Here is a 25,193-nt window from a genome sequence, read left to right on the forward strand (position 1 = left end):
GGCGGAACTTTACTTTTCTCCTCCGTTCCCAATTTAGGAGATTAGACAGACTCATTGGTCTGTAAAATGTTGGACCGTTCGAGTTGTGGAAGACGTTAAAATACTCGAAAATACTTTATATTTTCAGTTATTGCAGGATTGATTTCATAGATTGTGGAGTGGTGAGCCCCCTGGGCCATCACTTGGATGAACCTCAACTCATAATATGCAATTTTGATTAATTGTTCCGTGTTCTGTACATATTTTATTCTTTATATGTTATTTTGAGTTATACTTTTATCGCATTGCGTTCATTTTCAAGCCTCAAGATAAAAACTGAAACCTTAGCGTAGACAGTAGTGGGGGGAAGACTCCCCCCTCACATGCATAATTGAGCAGCCACAGAGAAAGTAATAAAACTGAAAATAATCTGTCTTTTTAAAATGTCTTTTTTCAAAAGACACGAACAAAATCGTCTAAAGAAACCTGAAGTGGTATCTCTGACATTTCTGTTGATTCTTTATTCCCGTTACTTTCAGATGAAAAATTTAGAATATTATCGAATGGGCTTAGTCGTCCCCTCCCTGAATAATTCACATTTGGAAAATCCACCTCTGATAAATTCCTCCCCCCTCAAAGAACATTTTCTTTTCCTGCTGATAATTCCCCCGCATTAAATTCCACCCAGCAAAAATTTATTTATTAATTTACATTAATATCAGCACTAAATTTATTTATTAATTTACATTAATATCAGCACTAAATTTATTTATTAATTTACATTAATATCTATTGTATGTTTGTTTACATTGATTGTTTATTTAATGATTGTTTATATGCCCCCAGGGCATAACTTACAACGCCTACCCCCGGGCCCTGGTGGGCTGTGTCGACACCGGAGTTTTTTGTTACCAGAACTTTGAGCTATTTTAACAAAATGCCTATCTCAAAATTTGTATCTGATGCATTTAGTGCGTGGAGAAAGGGGGGGGCTAGTTGCCCTCCAATCTCTTTTAACTCTTAAAGAGTGAACAAGAACTTTCAATTTCCAATCAAATGAGCCCTCTCTAAAGTTTATACGAGCATCCCTTCCATAAGAAATAATATGAAGGATTCGGAGAATCCTTAAATTACAACCCTTGCCCTGAGGGCTGCGGGAGGGTTGTCATCCTCAAACACATAATTTCCGGAACTTAAAACTATGCTTAATGAAATGGCTATCTCAAAATTTTGATTGGATGTGTTTGGGGAAAGGTGGGTGTGATAGGGGGGTTAGTTGCCATCAAATCACTTTCGACTATTAAAAATGGCACTAGCCCTATGAATTTCCAATCGAATTACCCTTTTTTTATGTTTATATGACCCCGCCTTGTATAAAAACCTTATATGCCCCTAGGGTATAGCTTAAAACCCATGTCTTGAGGGTTGCGGGGGAGTATCCTCCTCAAAGACATATTTTCTATCAGAAAATCAACTACGCCGAACAAAATGGCTCTCTCAAAATTTTGATTGGATGTGTTTGGGGGAATGATGAGCGTGTAGGGGGGGGCTAGTTGCCCTCCAATCGCTTTCGACTATCAAAAAGGGTACTAGCCCTTTAAATTTCCAATCAAATGAGCCTTTTTGGAAGTTTCTACGACAATGCCTTCTATAAAAACCTTATATGCCCCCAGGGCATAACTTAAAACCCTTGCCCTGAGGGTTGCGGGGGAGTGTCCTCCTCAAAAACATATTTTCTATGTGAAAATCAACTATGCTGAACAAAATGGCTATCTCAAAATTTTGATGGGAGGTGTTTGGGGGACTGAGGGGCGGGGGGGGGGGAAGCTAGTTGCCCTCCAATCATTTTTAACTGTTAAAAATGGCACTAGAACTCTCGATTTCCAATCGAATGAGCCCCCTTTGAAGTTTCTACGACGACTCCTTCCATATGAAGTGCCTCTGGGAAAAAAAAATTAAATAATAAAACATTGGAGCCGTATGGCCTTTACTATAGGCAACGCTATAGCGTTGCCTCTGACTTTTTGGTTTTCCCAAGGAATGATCGTCTCGAACCAATGATACAAGAAGATCATGAGACGGCTCATTCAAATGGAAACTAAAAGTTCCAGTGCTCTTTTAAGTGACTAAAAAGATTTGAGGACAACTAGGCCCCCCCTAACTCCTCTGCATCCCCAAAGCCATCCAATCACGATTATGAGACAGCCGTTTGGTTCAAAATTATTGAAAACTCCAGTAACTCGTACATGAATATTTTCTGGGAGGCGGGGGTGAATTTTCTGCGAGGGAGATTTTCCATGGGAAGAATTTTTTATATAGAGTTTTCCACGGAGGGGTCGGGGGATTTCCCGGCATGATTTGAGAAACGGTCAGAAATTAAATTAAAAACATTTTTTTCAACCGGAAGCAAGAAACAACACTAAAACTCAAAATGAACAGAAAGCTATTCTTTATGTGAGGGGGACTGCCCCCTCTTCAATCCCTCGCTCTTTACGGCAAAGTTTGACTTTTGCCACAATTCTCTGAAAACATTTCCCGAACCGCAAGGGCCGTTTAATTGGAATTATTGATTTCTTTTCAAGCACTAAAAATGTTAGCGTAATGAGCGAAGGATTGAGAAGGTGGCAGCCCTCATCCTATATGGAAATGTGTTTTTTTATTTATAGCACAAAGAGCCCACTTCGCTCTTTACTCCTAAGAAATCGACAATAACTCCCTTCGTGATCTTATAACAGACTAAAAAAGAGTTCCAAAGGGGAAGAATTTTTATTTTCGAGAATCGCAACAAGAAGATATATCAGCAAAGGCAATATAAAAAAGAAAGAGTTGCCACGCTATTCATAGGAAAGAAAATTGTCCGAAAAGCTTAGAATATCCCAGCAGACTTTTTCAGATCTTGCTGTTTCCAGGTAGGCAGTTTTGCAAATTCTTCTTTAGTCATTTTAAACGCTTCTTTAAAATCTTCAATCGTCAAGTACGTCTGAAATACAAAAAATAGTAAGTGTTTCTTCTAGCTTTGGTTATGCAGAAGAAATATGGATGTTACAAACAAAAGACGAGGCATAAAATAAAAAAAAAGGTAATATCACAAATGCACTTCTGATTCTTTCAGATCGGGCTTGAACCTTCGGCACCCGCACTCTTGTTATTATACTTCTGAGTTTCGACTATGTTATTATACTTCACTCGTGACTATACGTCTGATTTTTGAATAGATAAAAAATTCCAATTAAGCAGAAAATCCAGCGAAGGCAGTTATTTACTAGCAGAATAGCCAGTGAAGACAGCATTTTTCTAGCAGAAAAGTCGGTGAAGGCAGCATATTGCTAGCAGAAAAGTCTGTGAAGACAGCATTTCACTAGCAGAAAAGTCGTTGAAGACAGCAATTTACTATCAGAAAAGACGACAAAGCTTAAGTTGTGAACCGTTGCGAGCAATGTGATTTAGCCTACATTTGTGAAGTCTAAGGGCCCTCCACTTGCACGGCAGCTCCACCAGCTCTTTTTCAAGCATAGTAATTTTCTGCGGGAAGGAAGATTTGCGAGGGGGTAATTTTCACCAGGGGAAGAATTGTGCACGGGGAGAATTTTTAAAATACTCAGAAATAAAAAATAACATCTTTATTAGTACGCGGGGCTGATTCCCCCCCCCGGAGGAGAATTTTTCAGCTGAGAATTTTCTGAGAAGCATTTCTCAGGGGTTGATTTTCCACGAGGGAAATATACTTGACCTAGATCAGCACCGAAATTTATATGAAACGGAGACCAGCGCCGCCGGCAGGGACGGTAAAGTCCAATGCCGTATTGTCTTTTACAAATATAGAAATTGAAAGTAAAGAACATGGGCAATGGTTATTGGAGAAAATGATATCAAAGGAGAAGAAAACTTCTAGATTTAGCTAATACAAAATGATTTGTGGGTCTTAAACACAGCAAAGCTAGGCAAAAGAATGAATTCTTTGGGGTTTTGAGATTTCAAGGTGCAAAAATAAGCATAAAAATCTATGCTGAGAAGAGTAAGTCGCTTACACTAAGGAATAAATAAGGACGAGTAGGTGATGTTATGTAATGGGAAAAACGACCAGGATGTCTTCACTCGCCTTGGTAGTATTATTATTAATTAATTATTATTAATTATTATTAAATAATTATTAATTATTATTATTGATTAAGTATTATTATTATTATTAATATTGGTGGATGTAATGAAGATACAAAAAGTAGAATAGCAATTGCGCATAGTGTTTTTTTCGCAGTTGAACAGTTTGGAAGAATAGGAAGATAAGTCTGCCAACTAGAACTAGGATATTCGAAGCCCTGGTAATGACAGTGGTTAAGCGTCGTTCTGAAGTGTAGGCGCTCAGAAAGGCTTAAGAAAATTTGTTAAATATATTTGCAAGAGAAAATTGTTATAGGATAATTTTAGGTACCGTTTTAACTAACCGTATACGAAACAATAAGCTGGACAGAAAGTATTGCGTTGCCATCTGGGACCAAAGCAAAATAAGATTTCCCCAACTGGGCTAGAGAACACGTAATAAGAAACAACTCCAAGAAATCCCAAGGAACTGGATAAAGTTCCAAGAAAGCTTTGAACAGATTGGGGTAGAAGAGTCATTGCAGAGAGATATTTGCAGAGATCAAAGCATATTTGCAGAGATCATATTTGCATATTAGGGAGGCCACAAATTCTAGAAGTAGAACCGACAAAGCTGGCTATTTCATGGTGGGTGATCATTTTTACCGACTGAAATTTATATTTCGATAAAATTACGGTATTACTGAAATAAAAATGTGGCATTTCGCATTTCAATTTTATAGATTCAGAAAGTATTTCACCAGCGTGCAGTCTTATCTCTTTTCTTCACTTACGAAAAGCACATTTTCCTGATATTCTCTTGATCATCATATGCACTCATATTTGAATAGACACATTTTCAGCTTTGATTGAGATATTCTTACTCCTCACTTCCCAAGAAAGCCGTAATACAATAGCTTATATCAAATAGCTTTATCTTTTATCAATTACTTGCAAATAAAGTAAACTTTGGGCTAATGTATATACAATTCTCTATCTCTCTCTTTAATTTTTCTCCTGTGATAAATAACAAAAAACAACAACAATCGAAGCATATACAAACACAAAGTAGCATAAAAGCGGTCACTACATTTTGACAACAATAAATTCCTATAAGCAGACAATACAAAACAACTTTTAAATCCCAATACATTGGATTAACATTCAACACCACAAGTTTCCCCTACATTGAAGGTCACGTCACCTCTTTCTTTGTTGCATCTACTCCATAAGGTAGTTTTTCAGGATCTTTTTCCTTCAGTACTTCAATAGGGTATACTGATCCTTCATACCCACTTTTTGAAGTCATAATAACTCCAATTGGGTCACTTTCGGCCATAGCTTGTTTGACGCCTTCAAAACCGCTTTGTCCCTTTAAAAATGCACAATAATACACAAACAGTTCATACGGTAAATGACAAGAATCACAACAACTTTATTTGGGTAGGTTTTACGCCCTTATTTGTTAAGCTCGGTTAAACTCTCTAAAAAATTTAGAAAGTAATCGAAATTAAATGACATGACAAAGATCAAAGATTTTATTAAATTAACCAAGATTTGAATACTAACAAATCGACAACCAGCCGAAACAGCCGCAACGCAGATTACGTAGATTAATTTTTGAAGGGAGGAAGGGACATTGAAAACAACATAAACTAACTTAATCATTTTTTAACAGAATTTTGACTAATGCCAAAAACCTCCATTTAATATTATCTGGAGATAAAAGGGGAGAAGGTTGTTCATGGGTGAATGCATATAAGCCCAACTTTTACCTGACTTTCAGGCAGTTTTACCTATATAAGGCCTAACTTGACTAGAACTAATTTTTTCGATGAAGGTACATGTTTCATTTTCATTAAAAATTTAGGTTCCAATAATCATAAGGGCGTCATTTCCAGTTTTATCTGGAAAGATAATCTAGATTATCTTTCTAGATATCTCTAGATTATCGGGGGGAGGGATAATCTAGATTAACCATAAGTTGGTGAAGAGTATATAATTACAGACTTATTTTCAGAAAACTCTCTGCCTTTTTTGTGTATTTTCGGTATAATTAACCTTAGGCGTGAGGAGATGGTGCGCCTCCGTCCCTTCGAACTTAAGCGTTGTTATCTGATTTGGTTAATCTCCACGGTGTCAGATTTATAAGTTCTATCTGGCGACAGAAACAGCTTCATCATTTCACAAAATAGTCGGCAGGGGGAGCGAAAAACCTCCCCAACTCGCTGCACATTTGCGCCAATTTACTGATCGATATTGAGATCTTATAGTGGCACTTCACATCAGAATTTAAGAAGCTATATCTTTTCCACTTAATGGATAAACAAGGCAGCCGTTTTTTGACATCTTCGACCGAAAGTAAATAAGTCTGAAACGATTTTTATGGTAGTCGAGCTTTTTAAAATCTTGATGCATTCTTTTCGATTATGAACGATATCAAATCTTTTTCAAGTAAAAATGATTAAAATGATGAAAACCTTTAAGCAATTTTTATGCCAGTGAAGTTTTTGAAAATATTGATGCATTTTTTTCGATTATGAACGATATCAAATCCTTTTCAGGTAAAAACGATTGAAATGATGAAAACGGTCAAACGATTTTTATGCCAGTCAAGCTTTTGAAAATCTTGATGCATTCTTTTCGATTATGAACGATGCCAAATATTTTTTAAGGTAAGAACAATTCAAATGATGAAAACTGTGAAACGATTTTTATACCAGTCAAGCTTTTGAAAATCTTGATGCACTCTTTTCGATTATGAACGATACCAAATCTTTTTCAGGTAAAAACGATTGAAATGAGGAAAACGGTGAAACAACTTTTACGCCAGTCAAGCTTTTGAAAAAAGTGATGCATAATTTTCGATTATGAACGATACCAAATCTTTTTCAGGTAAAAACGATTGAAATGAGGAAAACGGCGAAACAACTTTTACGCCAGTCAAGCTTTTGAAAAAATTGATGCACTCTTTTCGATTATGAACGATACCAAACCTTTTTCATGTAAAAACGATTGAAATGATGAACAGTGAAACGATTTTTATGCCAGTCAAGCTTTTGAAAAACGTGATGCATTCTTTTCGATTATGAACGATACAAAATCTTTTTCAAGTAAAATTGATTAAAATGATGAAAACGGTTAAACAATTTTTATGCCAGTGAAGTTTTTGAAAATATTGATGCATTCTTTTCGATTATGAACGATACCAAATCTTTTTCAGGTAAAAACGATTGAAATGATGAAAACAGTGAAACGATTTTTATACCAGTCAAGCTCTTGAAAAAGTTGATGCATTCTTTTCGATTATGTACGATACCAAATCTTTTTCAGGTAAAAACGATTGAAATGATGAAAACTGTGAAACGATTTTTATACCAGTCAAGCTTTTGAAAAACTTGATGCACTCTTTTCGATTATGAACGATACCAAATCTTTTTCAGGTAAAAACGATTGAAATGATGAAAACGGTCAAACGATTTTTATGCCAGTCAAGCTTTTGAAAATCTTGATGCATTCTTTTCGATTATGAACGATGCCAAATATTTTTCAGGTAAGACCAATTCAAATGATGAAAACGGCGAAACGATTTTTATACCAGTAAAGCTTTGGAAAAACGTGATGCATTCTTTTCGATTATGAACGATACCTAACCTTTTTCAGGTAAAAACGATTGAAGTGATGAAAACAGCGAAACGATTTTTATACCAGTCAAGCTCTTGAAAAAATTAATGCATTCTTTTCGATTATGTACGATATCAAATCCTTTTCAAGTAAAAACGATTGAAATGATGAAAACGGTCAAACAATTTTTATACCAGTCAAGCTTTAGATAATCTTGATGCACTCTTTTAGATTATGAACGATGCCAAATATTTTTCAGGTAAAAACGATTGAAATGATGAAAACGGCGAAACAACTTTTACGCCAGTCAAGCTTTTGAAAAAAGTGATGCATTCTTTTCGATTATGAACGATACCAAATCTTTTTCAGGTAAAAACGATTGAAATGATGAACAGTGAAACGATTTTTATCCCAGTCAAGCTTTTGAAAAACTTGATGCACTCTTTTCGATTATGAACGATACCAAATCTTTTTCAGGTAAAAACGACTAAAATAATGAACAGTGAAACGATTTTTATGCCAGTCAAGCTTTTGAAAAACGTGATGCATTCTTTTCGATTATGAACGATACCAAATCTTTTTCAAGTAAAAACGATTAAAATGAGGAAAACGGTTAAGCAACTTTTACGCCAGTGAAGTTTTTGAAAATATTGATGCATTTTTTTCGATTATGAACGATACCAAATCTTTTTCAGGTAAAAACGATTGAAATGATGAAAACAGTGAAACGATTTTTATGACAGTCAAGCTTTTGAAAAACTTGATGCATTTTTTTCGATTATGAACGATACCAAATCCTTTTCAGGTAAAAACGATTGAAATGATGAAAACTGTGAAACGATTTTTATACCAGTCAAGCTTTTGAAAAACTTGATGCACTCTTTTCGATTATGAACGATACCAAATCTTTTTCAGGTAAAAAGGACTGAGATGATGAAAACAGTGAAACGATTTTTATGCCAGTCAAGCTTTTGAAAAACTTGATGCATTTTTTCGATTATGAACGATGCCAAATCTTTTTCAGGTAAAACCAATTCAAATGATGAAAACGGCGAAACTATTTTTATACCAGTCAAGCTTTGGAAAAACGTGATGCATTCTTTTCGATTATGAATGATACCTAACCTTTTTCAGGCAAAAACGATTGAAATAAGGAAAACGGCGAAACGATTTTTATGCCAGTCGAGCTTTTGAAAAACTTAATGCATTTTTTTCGATTATGTACGATACCAAATCTTTTTCAAGTAAAAATGATTAAAATGATGAAAACTGTGAAACGATTTTTATACCAGTCAAGCTTTGGAAAATCTTGATGCACTCTTTTCGATTATGAACGATACCAAATCTTTTTCAGGTAAAAACGATTGAAATGAGGAAAACGGTGAAACAACTTTTACGCCAGTCAAGCTTTTGAAAAAAGTGATGCATTCTTTTCGATTATGAACGATACCAAACCTTTTTCATGTAAAAAGGATTGAAGTGATGAAAACAGCGAAATGATTTTTATACCAGTCGAGCTCTTGAAAATATTGATGCATTCTTTTCGATTATGAACGATACCAAATCTTTTTCAGGTAAAAATGATTGAAATGATGAAAACGGTGAAACGATTTTTATGCCAGTCAAGCTTTAGAAAATCTGGTAAGAACGATTGGAACAATGAAAACGATAAAACAACTTTCATGCCAGTCAAGCTTTTGAAATCCTGATGCATTCTTTTCGATTACGAACGCTACCATATCTTTTTCAGCTATAAGACTATAGAATAGCATAAGACATATAAAACCGCTGTATTAAGTGACCCGGATACGCCTTTTCTCGATGGGGAGAATCACCTTTTATGGGATAATTCTCAACGGTGATTTGAGACCCAACAAAAGAAAGACAGCTAGACAAAACTCAACAATTCTGTTCAAGGGATCTGTTAACCATTACAGAGTTTTCAATATAATTTTACCAGCACTTAGAGTCTATAAATCGAGCACTGTGTTTTCATAATATTTGACACATCTCCAAAGCTTTTGTAACTGAGTTGGTTTGGGAACTACACCATTGCTCCAGCTTATTATACCTTACTTGACCAGGTTCTGGGTAGCGTTCAGGGTAGGGATATCTAGTACCCAATGAAAAATCAAGAAAAACTTGGATTATAAGGAAAATTTTGTGTGCAAGATTTTGTCTAAAAAAAGGGTATTTTAGGAAATGATTGCAAAAAGATTTGATAAGCTTTAGATAAATTTCGTCCCTTCCCAACAAAAGCAATAGAAGTGGCAGTTCCACCTATCATTGGATAAGGCTTTGTGAGGCCTACAAAGGTGCGCAAAGCCATGTTAGTTACTTTGTTATATATACCCCAAGGATCGTTACCCTTTGAGTCCTGTACGACAGATGAACAGCCGTCCCCAGAAATGAAACTTCATCCACTACATGTCAAAGCCAAGACCTGGATAAAATATATCATAGCTTTAAATATGGTAGGAGACTAAGCTAGCTATAGTACAAACAGAAGTTAGTTTAATTAGTGAAAATAAAAGTTAAAGCGTTAATGGGTTAAGCAGCATTTTAGCAAAATCAATGTTTATTAAAACGCTTTCTTTCAATTTTTAAACAATTATTATTCCTCAAAAGAATGGTAAATTGGCATTCCAATCAATGATGTTAGGCAGGATAGCTTCTGATATTTGAGCCAGTAAGAACAGAATTTAGCTGATGAAATTGATTTAAAGCTAGTCTAGCTCAAAAAGAAGGCAAAATTATCCCTATTTAATGTAATTGGGTTAACTACTTCCGTCAAAACAATTTGGCAACCATGATTTTAACTAAAGAAACATAGTAAGGCATTCAAACTTACTGATGTCCACGCACAACAGTTATAATTCATGCAAATTTACAATTCTGTTCATGCAAAAGAAGACACTTGCTAGCACAATTGTAATTATATCCATATTAGTGGTTTGCAAGATAGATCTACAGAGGTCTTCAAGTGCAGACACAAGAAGCCTCAAAATTAATACACCTCTACGGCTCCAGAAAGATCCCACCTATTCAAGACTGCTTTTTCAGGCTTAAAAAGCCTATCTTCACTTTTAAACTAAAGAATAAATTTCCCTTCATTAGAATGCGGTCTATGGTACGCAGGGGCGCCCCGAGGCTCGTTTTATTCGGTGGGCAATCTTCGTAAACTTTACCGAATCACTACCTGATTTATGCCGAATTTTCTGCAGAAATCAAGAATTTTGCTAAATGTCTGCTGATTTTGCAAAATTTCTGCCAAAATTTGCACCTTCGACGCAAACTTTACAGAGTCAAAAAGCTGGGGGGGGGGGGGGCATTAAATTGTGTATACCACTCTTAGTCCCTAATTGCTTTCACCCGTTTCAGACTACCTTTTAGGCTTAAAAGCCAATCTTTTCATTATAACTAATGTTTAGAATTCTCTTTATTCAAAATTCACTTAATTCAAAGTTCTACCTAATCCAAGCCAACCTCCCCTTTTTAGCTGAAGTCTGCATTTCCCTTTATCAAGCTGCGTTGGAAAGTGTGTTATAATGATTTATATAGTGAGTCCTCGCAATCGAAAGCCAAGAAAAAACTAAATTTACGTACCACTGTCAGCCCTAAATAGTTTCAGCCGTTAAACACTGCCTTTTAGGCTTAGAAAGTCAACCTTTTCATGTTGAATAAATGTTTTTCACAGCTGAAAAGGTTTTGAAGAATAGGTACATTAGAATGCCCAAGATTAGAATATCTTGACCAAGATTAGAATAATGGAAGCTAAAGTGATGACAGTGGTCAAAAATGGTTCTGAAGCATGGACGCTCCGAGAAACGGACAAATATTTGCTATATGTTTTCCAGAAAAATTGCCTACAGATTATTCTGGGTACCCGGCTGAGTGACCATGTTTCAAACAGTGACTGTTAGAAAAAAGGCGTTTCAATCCAGCTTCCTAGGGCTATAATGAGAGAAAGGTTGGTTTGGGCTCGTTTTGCGGATGAAGGATGACAGATTGCCGTAGATTGTCCTTTTTGGCCAACCGTCAAAGGCTGAACGAAATTCAGGTCGTCCGTCGTTGGATGTCATAAAGAAAGGCTTAAGGGGAGTGGGAACTTCCTGGGAGGATGTAAAGAGGGAGGCTTTGAATAGATTGGGATGGAGGAGGAACGTGCGTAACAGTGTTGATCTCAGGTTGCTTGTTGCTGCGGTGAGTTGTTAGTAGTAGTAGCAGTAGTTTATTCAGAAATCACTTAATTCAAAGTTCTGCCTCACCGAAGCCTACCTCCCCTTTTTATCTGAAGCATGTTTTTCTCTTTATCAAGTTGTGGTCTATAGTGAGCTATAGTCATTCAATAGTGAGTCCCCCCACTCGAAAGCTAAGAAAAAAACTAAATTTACACACAACTGTTAGCATATAAAAGATTTCACCCGTTCCAGACTATCTTTTAGGCTTAAAAAGCCACCCTTCTCATTTTGACTAAAGTTTATGTTTCTCTAAATTCAAAACTCACTGAATTCGAAATTCCAAGTTATTGTATCTTAACCAACCCACATAAATAAAAGGCATCTTATTCATTCTTTTTATTACTGTCTGATCAGCGCCATCTCTTAATACGATGTGTTGCCATTCCTACCACTGTATAAGGTTTCAGTAGAAAATAACTTTTATTCTAACTTTTATTCTGGTAACATTCTGGTACTTTTAGTCGAAAGACCAAAAAAAGGTTGTTTCCATGCGGTGTAGAATATTGACCAACACAAAAAGTTTTGAAACAGATTTGGAAGGTTTCAAAAAATTCGGAAAGGAAATTAATATTGCGCTAGGAGATCAAATGATCCAGAAATGGAGCGAGGAATGGAGCAGAAAAAGAGATCGAAAATATTAAAATGTTATAATGATGCAAAGGTAGATTTTGGGCATGAGTTCTAACTTAGGCTGATTTTAATAGCTAGATATCTATTATTTAGATTCTAGATATCTAGATATCTTTACTAGCTAGCTTACAGGATCCAGACAAAGGAAACAAAGAATTGTTACTTCCAGATGTCTTAAGAAGTACGTCCCCACAATTTATTTGTAGAACAGCGAGGTATCTTAAAAATGTCTTTATTAAAATGTTATAATGATGCAAAGGTAGATTTTGGGTATGAGTTCTACCTTAAGATTATTTTACTAGCTAGATATCTTCTAGATTCTAGATATCTAGAAATCTTTACTAGCTAGCTTGCTGGATCCAGCTATGGGCTAATTGCCTTCCGATTAGAGCAAAATTTAAAACTTCTGTTAAAGAAAGACGTCTTAAAGACGATAGATATACTTGCAACTTTGAAAAGATGAAGAGAATGATGAGCCGGTGCCACGAACTTTCTTCGATACAAAGGAAACAAAGAGTTGTCACTTCCAGATGTCTCAAGAAGTACGTCCCCACAATTTATTTGTAGAACAGTGAGGCATCTTAAAAATGTCTTTATTAAAAGAAAGTCTTAGTCGATTGATTAATTCGAGTTTTTCATCAGTGTGATCAATTAATATAATTTCTTTGTGGTAGGATTTCAGAAGAATAGAGACCACTGATATAAGTTTGTGTTATTTACGTTTGTTTGCACATACTATTTAGTTAGGGTTTACACTTTATATTATATTATTGACAAAAGCCAAACAATTTATTTTCCTAGGGAGGGGGGCGTCTAAAAAGAAAATTTTATTAGAGAAACACAAAGACAAAAAAGGTCTTTCCACAAAATCTTTACTTCAAACATTGCAAGATTTTTTTGATTTTAGGCATAATTGGAGGGTTTAGACTTTATATTATATTACTGACAGAAAGCCAAATTGGAGGAGACAATAGGAGCGGGTGCAAACCCAGGAACTCAACATAGCCCAAGAATAGCTCTAATAAATAGCATGCAAGAGGATAAGATAAATGTCAAACACCTCAAAAAAGACTGGGATGAAAAATGACTTAGAGTGTGGGTTGTCTAGAGGTGGTTACAGCAGAAACTTTGAGTAAGACTGGACAGAGAAGAACTATTGCCAATTTGGTAAATACGCGGTTTATTAGAGTAATAAATTAGCAATTTGTGTAAATGTACGGGGGCCAGGAGACCAAACTCAGTATCTACAATAATTTATAATGCGAAGCAAAGTTATGAATGAGGAAAAGGGTTAGTATGTCAGCAACTAACTAAATTAATTAGTTAGTTATTAATCAATCAAAATATTAATTAAGCTAAATTAATTGCAAGCTATGACTTTTTTTACATACCAAAACCAGTGCTTCCTTTTAAAAGCAAAATTTCGCCTAGAATCAAGAAACGAAATTAGTGCATAAAAACATTCCAGTTCAATTAAATCCCATACCTCCCATAATAACGCCTTCTGGGTCTTCTGCTCTTATCTGCTCGATTATATAATCCACAGTCATTCGCTAAAAACAAATCATTAAAACGTATCGTGAAACACTGGAGATGAATAGTAATTTAAACCAAAAAATAAGTTAAATATAAAAATATGAATACAAAATGAACAAGGAAAAATATAATATAAGAAATATGAAGTTTGAAAAAAAAACAAAGAAGAAACTAAGAAGAAACAAAGAAGAAAAATACTTGAACACTTGAATGTACACAAATGCCCAAAGACTCCCAAGCACGCACCGGTGACGCATCCCTATCTCCGTGCCAAATTATTAATATTGTACGCAAGGCCGTAGCAAGGATTTTTGTTCGGAGGGGAGAGGTAGTTTGCGAAAAAAAATACAAAGACAAATGAAACTCAAAGAGGAAATAAAATAACAAAACGAAAAATTAAAGCCAGTGTGGTCTAAGAATGTATTTTAAAAAAATACAAACGCACACCAAAAATTTGTTTGTGTGGATTTTTGTTACATTTTTACGAGTCAAACAACATATTCAGGGAGAAGTTCGGACCCGATACCTTCTCCTTCCTGAATACGGCCAAGCTTTTACGAATTTTCCTTTAATTTCTTAGACACTTCCACGTGATTTATTCATTTTTTACACTTTTTTCAAAGTTGTAAAGCCCAGGATTTTTCGCACCCTCCCCCCTAAATTTTGAAAGACAATTTTTTTTTTTGGGGGGGGGGGGATTTTTATTGAAAAATTATTTTTTCTGTATTTTATTGATAAACTACAAATTTGCCGCCCTAGATCTTGGAAAGTCAACCATTTTGTTGCTAAAATGGTTTTTATACCCTCATACTAAAGTCATCCTTCAAGTTATGCTCCTTTCAAAATACATGCGCAACATGTACAATACATTACTATTAAGAGGCCTATTTAACCAATTCCGTAAAGAACAACCAAATAAAATAAGAATAAACTAACAATAAAAATAAACTAATAAAAAACAAAAAAATAAATTAAACTCGTTTCGTTGTTCCCTGTTTTCTGCTATTATATGTACTTATGCACAAAAAAAATCAACCTTTCGACTTTTTATCTAAGAAAGTGCGAAATTTCACAATGAAATACTTTAGGTTTTAGCCAGGAATGTACGCTGGAGCTTGTTTGTTGGGGTAAAGTAAGTAAGATAGGCTAATCATATTCAAATGTGTGAAAACGTTTATGTTTTTGAAAGAGGAGGCAACAAAATGATAAAAACCTTAAAATGAGGGAAAATCATTGATGGTGGAAACAATAAAAAAAAAACTTATTTTAGTCAAAAATTATTTGAATAAAAAAAATCAAATACAGAGGAAACGAAGAGTCAAATTTAAGTCTGGCAGTAATTTTCAGGCAGACACATACCCGTGAGTTTTCTTTCTAGGGAAAAATTTTATTCGTTAATTTGAAGAAGAAGAAGTATTCAGAAATTCAATAAAATTAAGGCTATCAAGAAAGGCTATGAAAAATTCGGTAAAATAGGATGCTAAAACAAATTGCAAAATATAACAATAGAGAACTAACAATAGAAATAGATTAAAATGAAATAAACTGAATGTTATTTTCGCTGAATATGTTGTCTCTTTCTATTCTTGCCCTTTAAACCAGCGTATTTAAGAAGTAACTATTACGTAAAACAAAATTAAGTAAGTAAGTATGACGGTACTAGACCCTTAAGGTCCAAACCGGCGGTGCTGATCTCCGTTTTGTGGCCCTTCAGCCAGGAAGTGCAATAGGGGGGGGGGGCTGGGAGCCAGCCATTTTATGCTTTCACACACCCTTCCTTCCTACCTTTCCCAGATTTCTTCAGGTACCCATTTAGAGCTGGATTGACTCTGGCTAAGCTTACAGAGTCAAACCACTGACCCTCGTCCCAATCCAAAAAGCTGGCCACGCCAGGGATCGAACCCGCGCCCCTCGGACAAAGAATTCTCAACTCAGCGCACGACCCTATTCTCCACCCTATTACGTAAGCCCCAACATGAAGACAGGGAAACAGTTTCTTCATCTAATTATTCATTGCCTGACTAATTATAAATATGGCCCCTATAATGCAGTTTTACCAAAAATTTAATTCTTCTATGCACATCGATTGCTTCGATGTGCCATTTTCCGAGTTGTTTTCTAAGCTGCTGCTTTCTAAGATGTTAAAGCTAAAAAAAAAATCCCAAAATCACTTGAAAAAGATACGACATAAAGGAGAGGACCGTGTTTTTCTTTTAATCTAAGAAATGCTTGTATGAGTTGCATGATGTTCTTTACAAAACATCTGCTTTCCAAATTCCCTTCAAGTCTATGAAATTTTATGGAAAAAATTGCCTCTGCGGTATTAATATTCATAAAATATAATTTCCGCATTGAAAAAAAACATATAATACTTTTTTTTAATTAATACAAAATTACTAACTGAGTAAAACTCAGCTCCTAAATATTATCATAAATAACTGAAAGTCCAACAAACATTTAGTTAATATTAAAGCATTAAACATATTACTTTGATATCAAAAATTAAAACATATGCAATTTATCACCCCGCGTCAGATGTAATACAAAAAAGTGTTACAATCATTAATAAATCAAAAAAATAACATACAATTTCGCTCAAATTTAAGGAACATGTTGCACACGTTGCATGAAATTATAAGTTTAATAAAATAAAATACTAACTGGTTAATAATGATGCTTTAAAATAGATGAAGAAATTGACTTCCCTAGGTATTACCATCAGTGGCGTAGCTAGGACGGGGAGGGGCACGAAGGTACGGCGGCCTCCAGGCCCAACTTACGAAGGGGCAGAAAACTGAGTTTTTTTTTTTATTTATATTGCAGTAGTGAGGTGAAGAGGGGGGCCAAAAAATCCAAATTATCCCCAGGCACTGAAAACCTTAGCTACATTTCTGATTATCATTTAAAGCACCGAAGATCCCAGCGTAAATACAATTAAGGTTTTTTTTTTTATTTAAAAGATTTTTTAAGCTGCATTAAATGGTTACCACTAAAATAAGATACTAATTGAATAATAATAAATATATAATGATTATATAGATAATGCTATTTCAAGCATGAAGAGTCCCGAAATAATTTAATCAAAGCTTCTTCTTCAGGCAATTATTCAGTTTACAACGAATAGGAGGCGACAGCATGAAAACCCACAATTTTGCTATAAAAATATAACCAAAAGGACTGACCAACACTTTTGTTTAAATCTAAACAATATTTTTACATACTGCTTGATTTCATGATCTTCATATAGCAAAATAATAACTGGATAGCACCAGTAAATTGATGGACACAAAACGTTATTTGAATTATAGATAAAATGTTTGTGAAGCTAGCAGCATTGCATATGCTGGTGACTTCCTCAATGAAAAAACTTAATAAGAAAACAACAAAACGAGACTGTGGCCAGTAGAGAGAAAAGATAAGAAACTAACACAACGCGGATATTTCGCCTGTACCACAACTAGGCGTCATCAGAACAAGAGAAACAAAGATAAAAAATTAACCTTTTAATAATTTTAAAAAATTAAAATTAATCTTTGAAAGGTGCGAATCAAGAGCACAGTGATATAGCTCAATATTTACTTTATTTCAGCACTTTTACTTAAAACAATTTGGTACTTAAGTACTAGCTAGAAAACACACGACTGAACCGCCCATAGAATCTCAAAGATCCAAAAATAAATAGGTTTCTGCTGACTTTGAGGTATTGCTCACTCCCCTGAAAAATATTTAAGCTTTATTTTTTGGGGGGTTGAAGGGGCAAAAAAAGGTCCCTAGGTTAGGTTAAGTTAGATTACGTATTTAATATATGCTATACTTTACCTTTTCATTATACTAAAAAGCCTGAAATAATTAAGAAGACCTCCTCCTTTTCAAAATTGTCATTTTTTCTTTTAACTATATATTAAAATAAATGAAAACTAACCTCAAACATATTATCGTCCCAAGCACCAAAAAATCCAGTAAACGTCGGAGGTTCCTGTCCTTGTCTTATTTGAACAATTGGGATATCTTTCCTTCCACTGGGGTCTGTTTTCAAATACTCTTGCGCCATTTGCATAGCCCGTTCTCTCTCGGTCTTGTTTGACTCAGCTCCAATCCAAACATAGATGGTAGTGCAAGCATCGAGTACCATGACATCATCGGGGACAAGGTCATTCTGGTTGAATTCAATAATCTCTTCGGCTGAAAAAAGTTTTAATAGATAAAATTTATTAAGATATACTCAACAAGATTGAAAAAAATTAAATTAAATTACAAGGGAACAAAAAAAAAATTGTGGCTAGGAAAGATTACGAATATTCCGACGAACCTTCGCAGCAAAAAGGAGTGAAATTTTACAGAACGATAAGAGGAAAAAATACAATTGCGACAAGCTGATAAAAAAAAAATATAAAAATGAAACCAACCAAAATAGAAGAGCCAAGACAACCATAAATCAAAGAGATATTATAGAAGATGATGTTTGAAAAGAGCCCTAAAAAATATACTTCTAATATAAATCCAACTTTTTTAAATTAAGGCTTTTAACTATCCTGAACACTTGGCCTTATACCAATAGATGGCGTTTGTAGTTGTTTTTTTTTGTTTGTTTTTTTTTTTACCGAAAAACTTTCATTCTTTTTTTTATTAGTTTACCTTAATTTTATTTTCAGTAGTACAAATTGTTTACTTGCCACAATTTTCAAAGAAGAACTGCCACTCATACAACCCGGGCTCGAAGCTGTTTTATTTTAATTCTTTGATTGTTTTTTTTCCTGTTTGTTAGGTCGGTTCTCCTGCCTTAGAAAAAATCGGCCTAATTTTGTTTTATAGCATCACACCAGTGTTGAATTTGTGCAGTAATTACTACATGGTTTAAAATGTAAGAATTAGTTTAAAGATAATCTTAATAATCTAACATAAAATCTAAGAAGTATCAATAAAAATTTGATAATACCTGGCATCTGAGAGAAATGTGCTATTTCACTTAAAATTTACCGGGCAGTTACCGTTCATTATAGTTAATGGATGAGAAGCAAGAGCGACAATGTTGTCCAGAATCTAAACCAGAAACCAGAATCAAGGAGCTAGATACCAGTAAGTCACTGTCAAAAAGTATTTTTCCTAGATTCTAGTCTACGGTGTAGTTAAACAAAACAGGGGAAATTATGAAGCCCTGTTCACACCACTTTCCACATCAAAAAGCTCAGTTTTTTTTTCAGTACCCTAAGAGTCAATTTTCAGTGTTCATAGTAGGCCTTCGGCAGCTCGGTAGTAGGCCATAGTAGGCCTTCGGCAGCTTGGCAGTAGGCCATAGGCCTTCGGCAGCTCGGTAGTAGGCCATAGTAGGCCTTCGGCAGCTTTACGAATCCAACTAGCTCCAACAAAATCTGCCATCTACCAAATTACGAACACGAATTTGAATTCGTCGTTAGTATATTTGCGCATTTGTGTTATTTGTGAATACTACAATTAGTTGTATAGATTTCTTTTCGTCCTAATTTTTGATTGTCTGCTTTTAGTCGGATATATTATTTTAGTTATTCCTGTTTCTAGTCTAACCTTGGAACCAAAAGAGTTAGTTTCGAAAAATTTTAAAAATGGAAATTTTGAAAATACTCCTTCTTATAAATTTAAAATTAATTTAAAATTAAAGGGACTTTACTGAAAAATAATATTTCAACTTGTTTAAAATCAATCCGAACATTGAGTAACTATCTATCTACTACAATTTGTTTTATAGATTTCTTTTCGTCCTAGTTTTGACTGTCTGCTTTTAGGTCGGGATATTTTATTATAGTTATTGTTGTTTCTGGTCTAACCTTAAAATAAAAATAGTTAGTTTCGAAAATTGGTGTAAACTAATTCTTATAATTTTACTGCTGGCTTTTCTACTACTACTAACAACTCACTGCAGCCCCTAGCCACCTTAGGCCAGCAGAGCTATGCACGTTCCTCCTCCATCCAAATCTATTCAGTGCCACCCTCTTTATAGCCGCCCAGAAAGTTCCTCAAATCCGGTATTTCCCTAAATGGTTCCAATGATTCTGCTGAAGTTTGGCAATTTCTGGTAATTATATACCAAATCTAATAACATGCATCCAACATGCATAGCTAAAATAGTAATTAGATTTAACTTGTATAACCGTTTGTTTTACCAATTGAATTCCCTTGTTTTCACAGCTATAAATCTTTAACATCTATTCTATTGTTCGCAGTTTATTTTTCAAATTTTAATCAAATATAATTATTTCAGTCTCTGCTTTTCATTTAATCCAACTTTGAAACAGCAAAATAGTTAGTCTCAAAATCCACCATTTAGGCTTTTTTGTTTTTTTGCAATTCCATTTCGTTTTTTCTATATTTATTTATTCTATCTTTGAACTTCTTTCAAACCATTGAACACTGAAAAATGCGACCACCAAAGTCTGGTAATTTCGTACCGAAGTCTGGCAATTTCTGGTAATTATACAGGAATACCAATAGAATAACTTTTCACACAAAGCTAAAATCGGTAGTTAAATTTAATTTGTACAGCCGTTCGTTTTACCATTTTCATTTGCTTGTTGCCACAGCTGTAAATGTTTAACTTTAATTCTATTGTTCGTACATTATTTTTTAAATTTAAATCAAATATAATTATTTCAGTTTCCATCTTTTTATTTATAAAAGATCTAAGGCCAAACTGGCAAGCCATGGCATAAAAACACAAAGAAATAAATATAGAGACGACAAACGGGTTTATGGCCAGTAAATGAAAACGAAGAAAAAAACCAAGACGAATATTTCGCCCGTATCTAACAAGGCGTCTTCAGCGTAGAACAAAAAAAATGAACTAAAACTAAAAAATACATATAAAGCTAAAACAGACTAACCTAAAATATATAATACACGATTACTTAACATTTACAATTTGAAGCTACCTTCGTGAAAGCACCTCACAAAAGTAACTGGATTAAACATTTTAAAATAGCAAATGAACTAGGAATAGGTTATGGTGGCATAGTTTTATGCATAGCTTTTGATGCTTCTATTCACTTAGGTTAGTTATTTGAAGTAACCCCTGGGAAATTTTGCATTACTTTATTTTGTTTTTAAACATGGGTTCATTTTTTTAAAATAGTATAAACAGGATCACTATATATAATACCAGCATCTCTAATAATTGATAAACCTACAAAATATGTTTATTTTTTTATTTCTAATGCTTCAAGAGCCCATTGAGTGAACCTTTATCATTGGGAATGGCTGTTGCCTCCTCTGACGGCACAAAATGGCCCGAGATTAAAAAATGTATGTCCTGCTAAAGCTGAAGTGAAACTTTCTGGAGGTTTTTTTTTTAAGTTTAGAGCTATATCTATTGAATTCCGGTGCTCAATAAATCGTTCCACAAATTGTTGGTATGTCTGACCGATGTAAAATTTCCTGAAAGAGCAAGGAATGCTATATACTCCACTTGCCAAACTATTACATTTTATATCTTTTCCAGAACTTAGGAAATTACTCAATGGTCCGATTGATTTAAAACAAGTTGAAATATTTTGTTTCAGTGAAGTCCGTTTAATTTAAAATTAAATGGGCTTTACTGAAACATAATAGGCTATTTAAACATCGTTAAAACCTTTAGACACTGAAAAATGCAACAGTCAAAGTCTGGTAATTTCGTACCGAAGTCTGGGAATTTCTAGTAATTGTACAGAAAATCCAACAAAATAATCTTTCACAAAAAGCTAAAATGGTAATAAATTTAGTTTGTATAACCTTTCGTTTAACTATTTTCATTTGCTTGTTGCCGCAGCTTTAAATGTTTAACTTCAATTCTATTGTTTATACATTATTTTTTAAATGTTAATCAAATATGTTTATTCCAGTTTCGTTTTTTTTATTTGATACAGTTCTGAAACCAAAAATAGTTATTTTCAAAAATTAGCTATTAAGCTTTTTACTTTTTACCGTTCTACTTTATTTTTTTCAACATATATCAATTTTTTCTTTGAATTTCCTTCAACCATTTGAACACTGGACAATGCGAAGGTCAAAATTTGGCAATTTTTAATCATGTTCAATTTTTTTGCCTTTACCTTCAAATTTTTATCTGATCTAATTTTGAAACCAAAGTTGATTTAAAAAATCGGGCCATCCGACTTTTTTATAGTTATATTATTAGTTTTTGAACACTTATTAATTTTACCTTTAAAATTCCGGAAGCATTAGAGATTTGAAACCAAAAATAGTTGGTTTCAAAAATCAGCTATTAAGCTTTTTATTTTTTACTGTTTTAATTTGTTTTTTCAACATATATCAATTTTATCAACCATTTGAACACTGGACAATGCGAAGGTCAAAATTTGGCAGTTTTTAATCATGTTCAATTTTTTTGCCTTTACCTTCATATTTTTATCTGATCTATTTTTGAAACCAAAGTTGGTTTAAAAAATTGAGCAATTCGACTTTTTTATAGTTATATTATTAGTTTTTGAACACTTATTAACTTTACCTTTAAACTTCCCGGAAGCATTAGAGTTTTGAAACCGAAAATATTTGGTTTCAAAAATCAGCTATTAAGCTTTTTATTTTTTACTGTTTTAATTTGTTTTTTCAACATATATCAATTTTATCTTTGAATTTCCTTCAACCATTTGAACACTGGAGAATGCGAAGGTCAAAATTTGGCAGTTTTTAATCATGTTCAATTTTTTTGCCTTTATCTTCAAATTTTTACCTGATCTAATTTTGAAACCTAATTTCTCAAAATTCTCAAGTTCCCACTTTTTTGTTGGAGGGGTGGGAGAGGGAGGCGAGAGAAATTATTTATTTGTTTTTGGGTTGGGTTATATTAGGGTCCGAGGAAATAAAAGAGTAATAAAATAATTTTTTTTTTTTTTTTTTTTTTTTTTAAGTGTTTTTCTTTTTTTTTCGGGTTTTTGTGCGGCATGCAGTAATGCATTGAATTGTGTTTTTTTAAATGAGAAGTTTGTTTATTTATTTATTTTAAACCGTTTTTAAATAATAAAAACAAAAACAAAGTTGGTATAAAAAATCGGGCGATTCGACTTTTTATAGTTACATTATTAGTTTTTGAACACTTATAAATTTTACCTTTAAACTTCCCGGAAGCATTAGAGCACTGGAACAGGCGAGGATCAAAATCTGGCGACTCGTCAGCCAGTATTTTGTTACTGGCGTATTCACCTTTGCCTCCAATGGCTTCCCAGAAATCATCTTTTTCTTGTCCTAAAAGGGAAATCGTTTATTAGAGTCTGTAAAATTTCCAACACATTTTCAGCAGGGGTGTCAAATGTAGCTTGTTCATGCGTTAGAGATAAATGATCGTTTTAATTAGTTAAGTGAAAACAAATACAACCATATGTATCTTAATAAATTGTAAATAACCGGGAGTTCAATTTTTAATGAAAAGGAATTCTCCGATTCCCGAATTTGTTTCTCAGTTTCAAAATTTGGTGTTTCAGTGTAACCGGTGTAAGGGTGTAACGGTGCAGCTAAATTCCTACCATATTCTTAAAACTCGACGAAAATTTGAAGATTAGATTTAACTATGGAAATTTTTGTTACTGCAGAGTTCCAACCACAAATCAGTAGTTTTCGAAAAAGAAAGTGAGAATTGATTGGTTAATTAATTGTGCTGTGAGTGGATGTCAAAAAATTTAAGCTGGCCAGTGAAAAAATTGTTTCATCTAACTCTATTTTTCGACATCTACTAGTAGCACATAAAAGAAATCTCATTAATCTTATTTAGAAAACTCCCGATTCAGAGTGAATCGGAACACTTCAAACTTCATAATTAGAAAACTTCATATACACTAATTGGGCCAGTCTTTTGGCCCATTAGTAATTTGTTTTTTGTGTGTCTTTTTTCTTTTTTAGTGATACTCAAAAAGTGATACTCAAATGTACCTGCAGTGCAGTGTATAATTGAGTTTTTGTTTCTCGTCTTTGTAATTTGTTCGATTATGTGTAATGTGTTGGAATTTGTTTTTTGTGTGTCTTTTTTCTTTTTTAGTGATACTCAAAAAGTGATATTCAAATGTACCTGCAGTGAGTGTATAATTGAGTTTTTGTTTCTCGTCTTTGTAATTTGTTCGATTATGTGTAATGTGTTGTAATTTGTTTGGTGTGTGTCTTTTTTCTTTTTTAGTGATACTCAAAAAGTGATACTCAAATGTACCTGCAGTGAGTGTATAATTGAGTTTTTGTTTCTCGTCTTTGTAATTTGTTCAATGCGTTTTTTTTGTTTTTTTTTGTGTTTTTTTTTATTTTTTACTGATACTCCTTCTTTTGTACCTTTTTTTAACGGGTAATAAATAATCAATAATAATAATAATAGCAGCAAGAACTCTAAAAAACAAAATTTCGATAAAAGTTACATACATCAAAGAATTAGCTTTTTATGCTGATTCCAAATATACATTCATGGAGTTTAATGTTACCCATAAAAGCTATGAGCCTGAAAAATTTGCCTTATTTCCGTAAAAGGGGGAAACGTCCTCCAAGAATCATGAAATCTTATTGAAAATTGCACCATCAGAATCAGCGTATCAGAGAATCTTACGTATAGGTTTCAAGCTCTTATCTGCAAAAAAATGTGAATTTTTTTTTTTTTTTTTGCCAGAAGAAAGATCATGGATGCGTGTTTATTTCTTCGTTCGATTGTTTTTTTTTTTTTTGTTTTTTTTTCGTTCGTTCCAGGGATGATCGTATCGAATCAATAGTCCTAGAAGATCACGAGAGGGTTATTTAAAAGGAAATTAAACGTTCTAGAACCATCTCTGAGTGACCAAAGCGATTTGAGGGCAACTAGCCCCCCCCCCCCCCTCTTACACCCCTTTTTTCCCCAAAGTCGACCGATAAAAATTTTGAGATAGTCATTGTCTTCAGCATAGTTGAAAGATCTAATAACTATTTCTTTGTGGGTGACGTGATCCCAACAGGTGCATATCAAGCGGTAGCAATAAGCCCTATAAGCAATATATTTTACACGTAGATTCTCTATGCGTTATTAAATAATAATGCATAAATTTTGAACTTCTACTGCTACATATATTCCATTATCGTAGTTAGCAAAAAACAAAACAAAAAATTATCAACAATACCGGAAACATATATAGA

At 33.9% G+C, this 25,193-nt stretch overlaps 1 protein-coding gene across 3 annotated transcripts in view; it reads right to left on the reverse strand.

The window, feature by feature from the left end:
- Positions 1 to 2,724: 2,724 nt before the first annotated feature.
- LOC148944901 (villin-1-like) overlaps positions 2,725 to 25,193 on the reverse strand; it is a 109,668-nt gene continuing 87,199 nt past the window's right edge. The window contains exons 10-13 of one of the 3 annotated variants that reach the window (XM_089099238.1): positions 23,166 to 23,300; positions 18,010 to 18,269; positions 5,261 to 5,428; positions 2,725 to 2,959 (exon numbers count right to left, since the gene is read on the reverse strand). In XM_089099238.1, the coding sequence (XP_088955364.1) occupies positions 2,846 to 2,959; positions 5,261 to 5,428; positions 18,010 to 18,269; positions 23,166 to 23,300 (677 nt within the window). In that variant the 3' untranslated portion in view covers positions 2,725 to 2,845. Of the gene's footprint in view, positions 2,960 to 5,260; positions 5,429 to 13,942; positions 13,979 to 14,037; positions 14,105 to 18,009; positions 18,270 to 23,165; positions 23,301 to 25,193 lie in introns of all 3 variants that reach the window. The other 2 variants (XM_089099240.1, XM_089099239.1) reach the window with 2 other exon arrangements.

This window comes from Artemia sp. Qi Xiang Cuo, chromosome 13 (genome assembly GCF_049724085.1).
Source record: "Artemia sp. Qi Xiang Cuo chromosome 13, ASM4972408v1, whole genome shotgun sequence".
NCBI classification, from domain to species: domain Eukaryota; kingdom Metazoa; phylum Arthropoda; class Branchiopoda; order Anostraca; family Artemiidae; genus Artemia; species Artemia sp. Qi Xiang Cuo.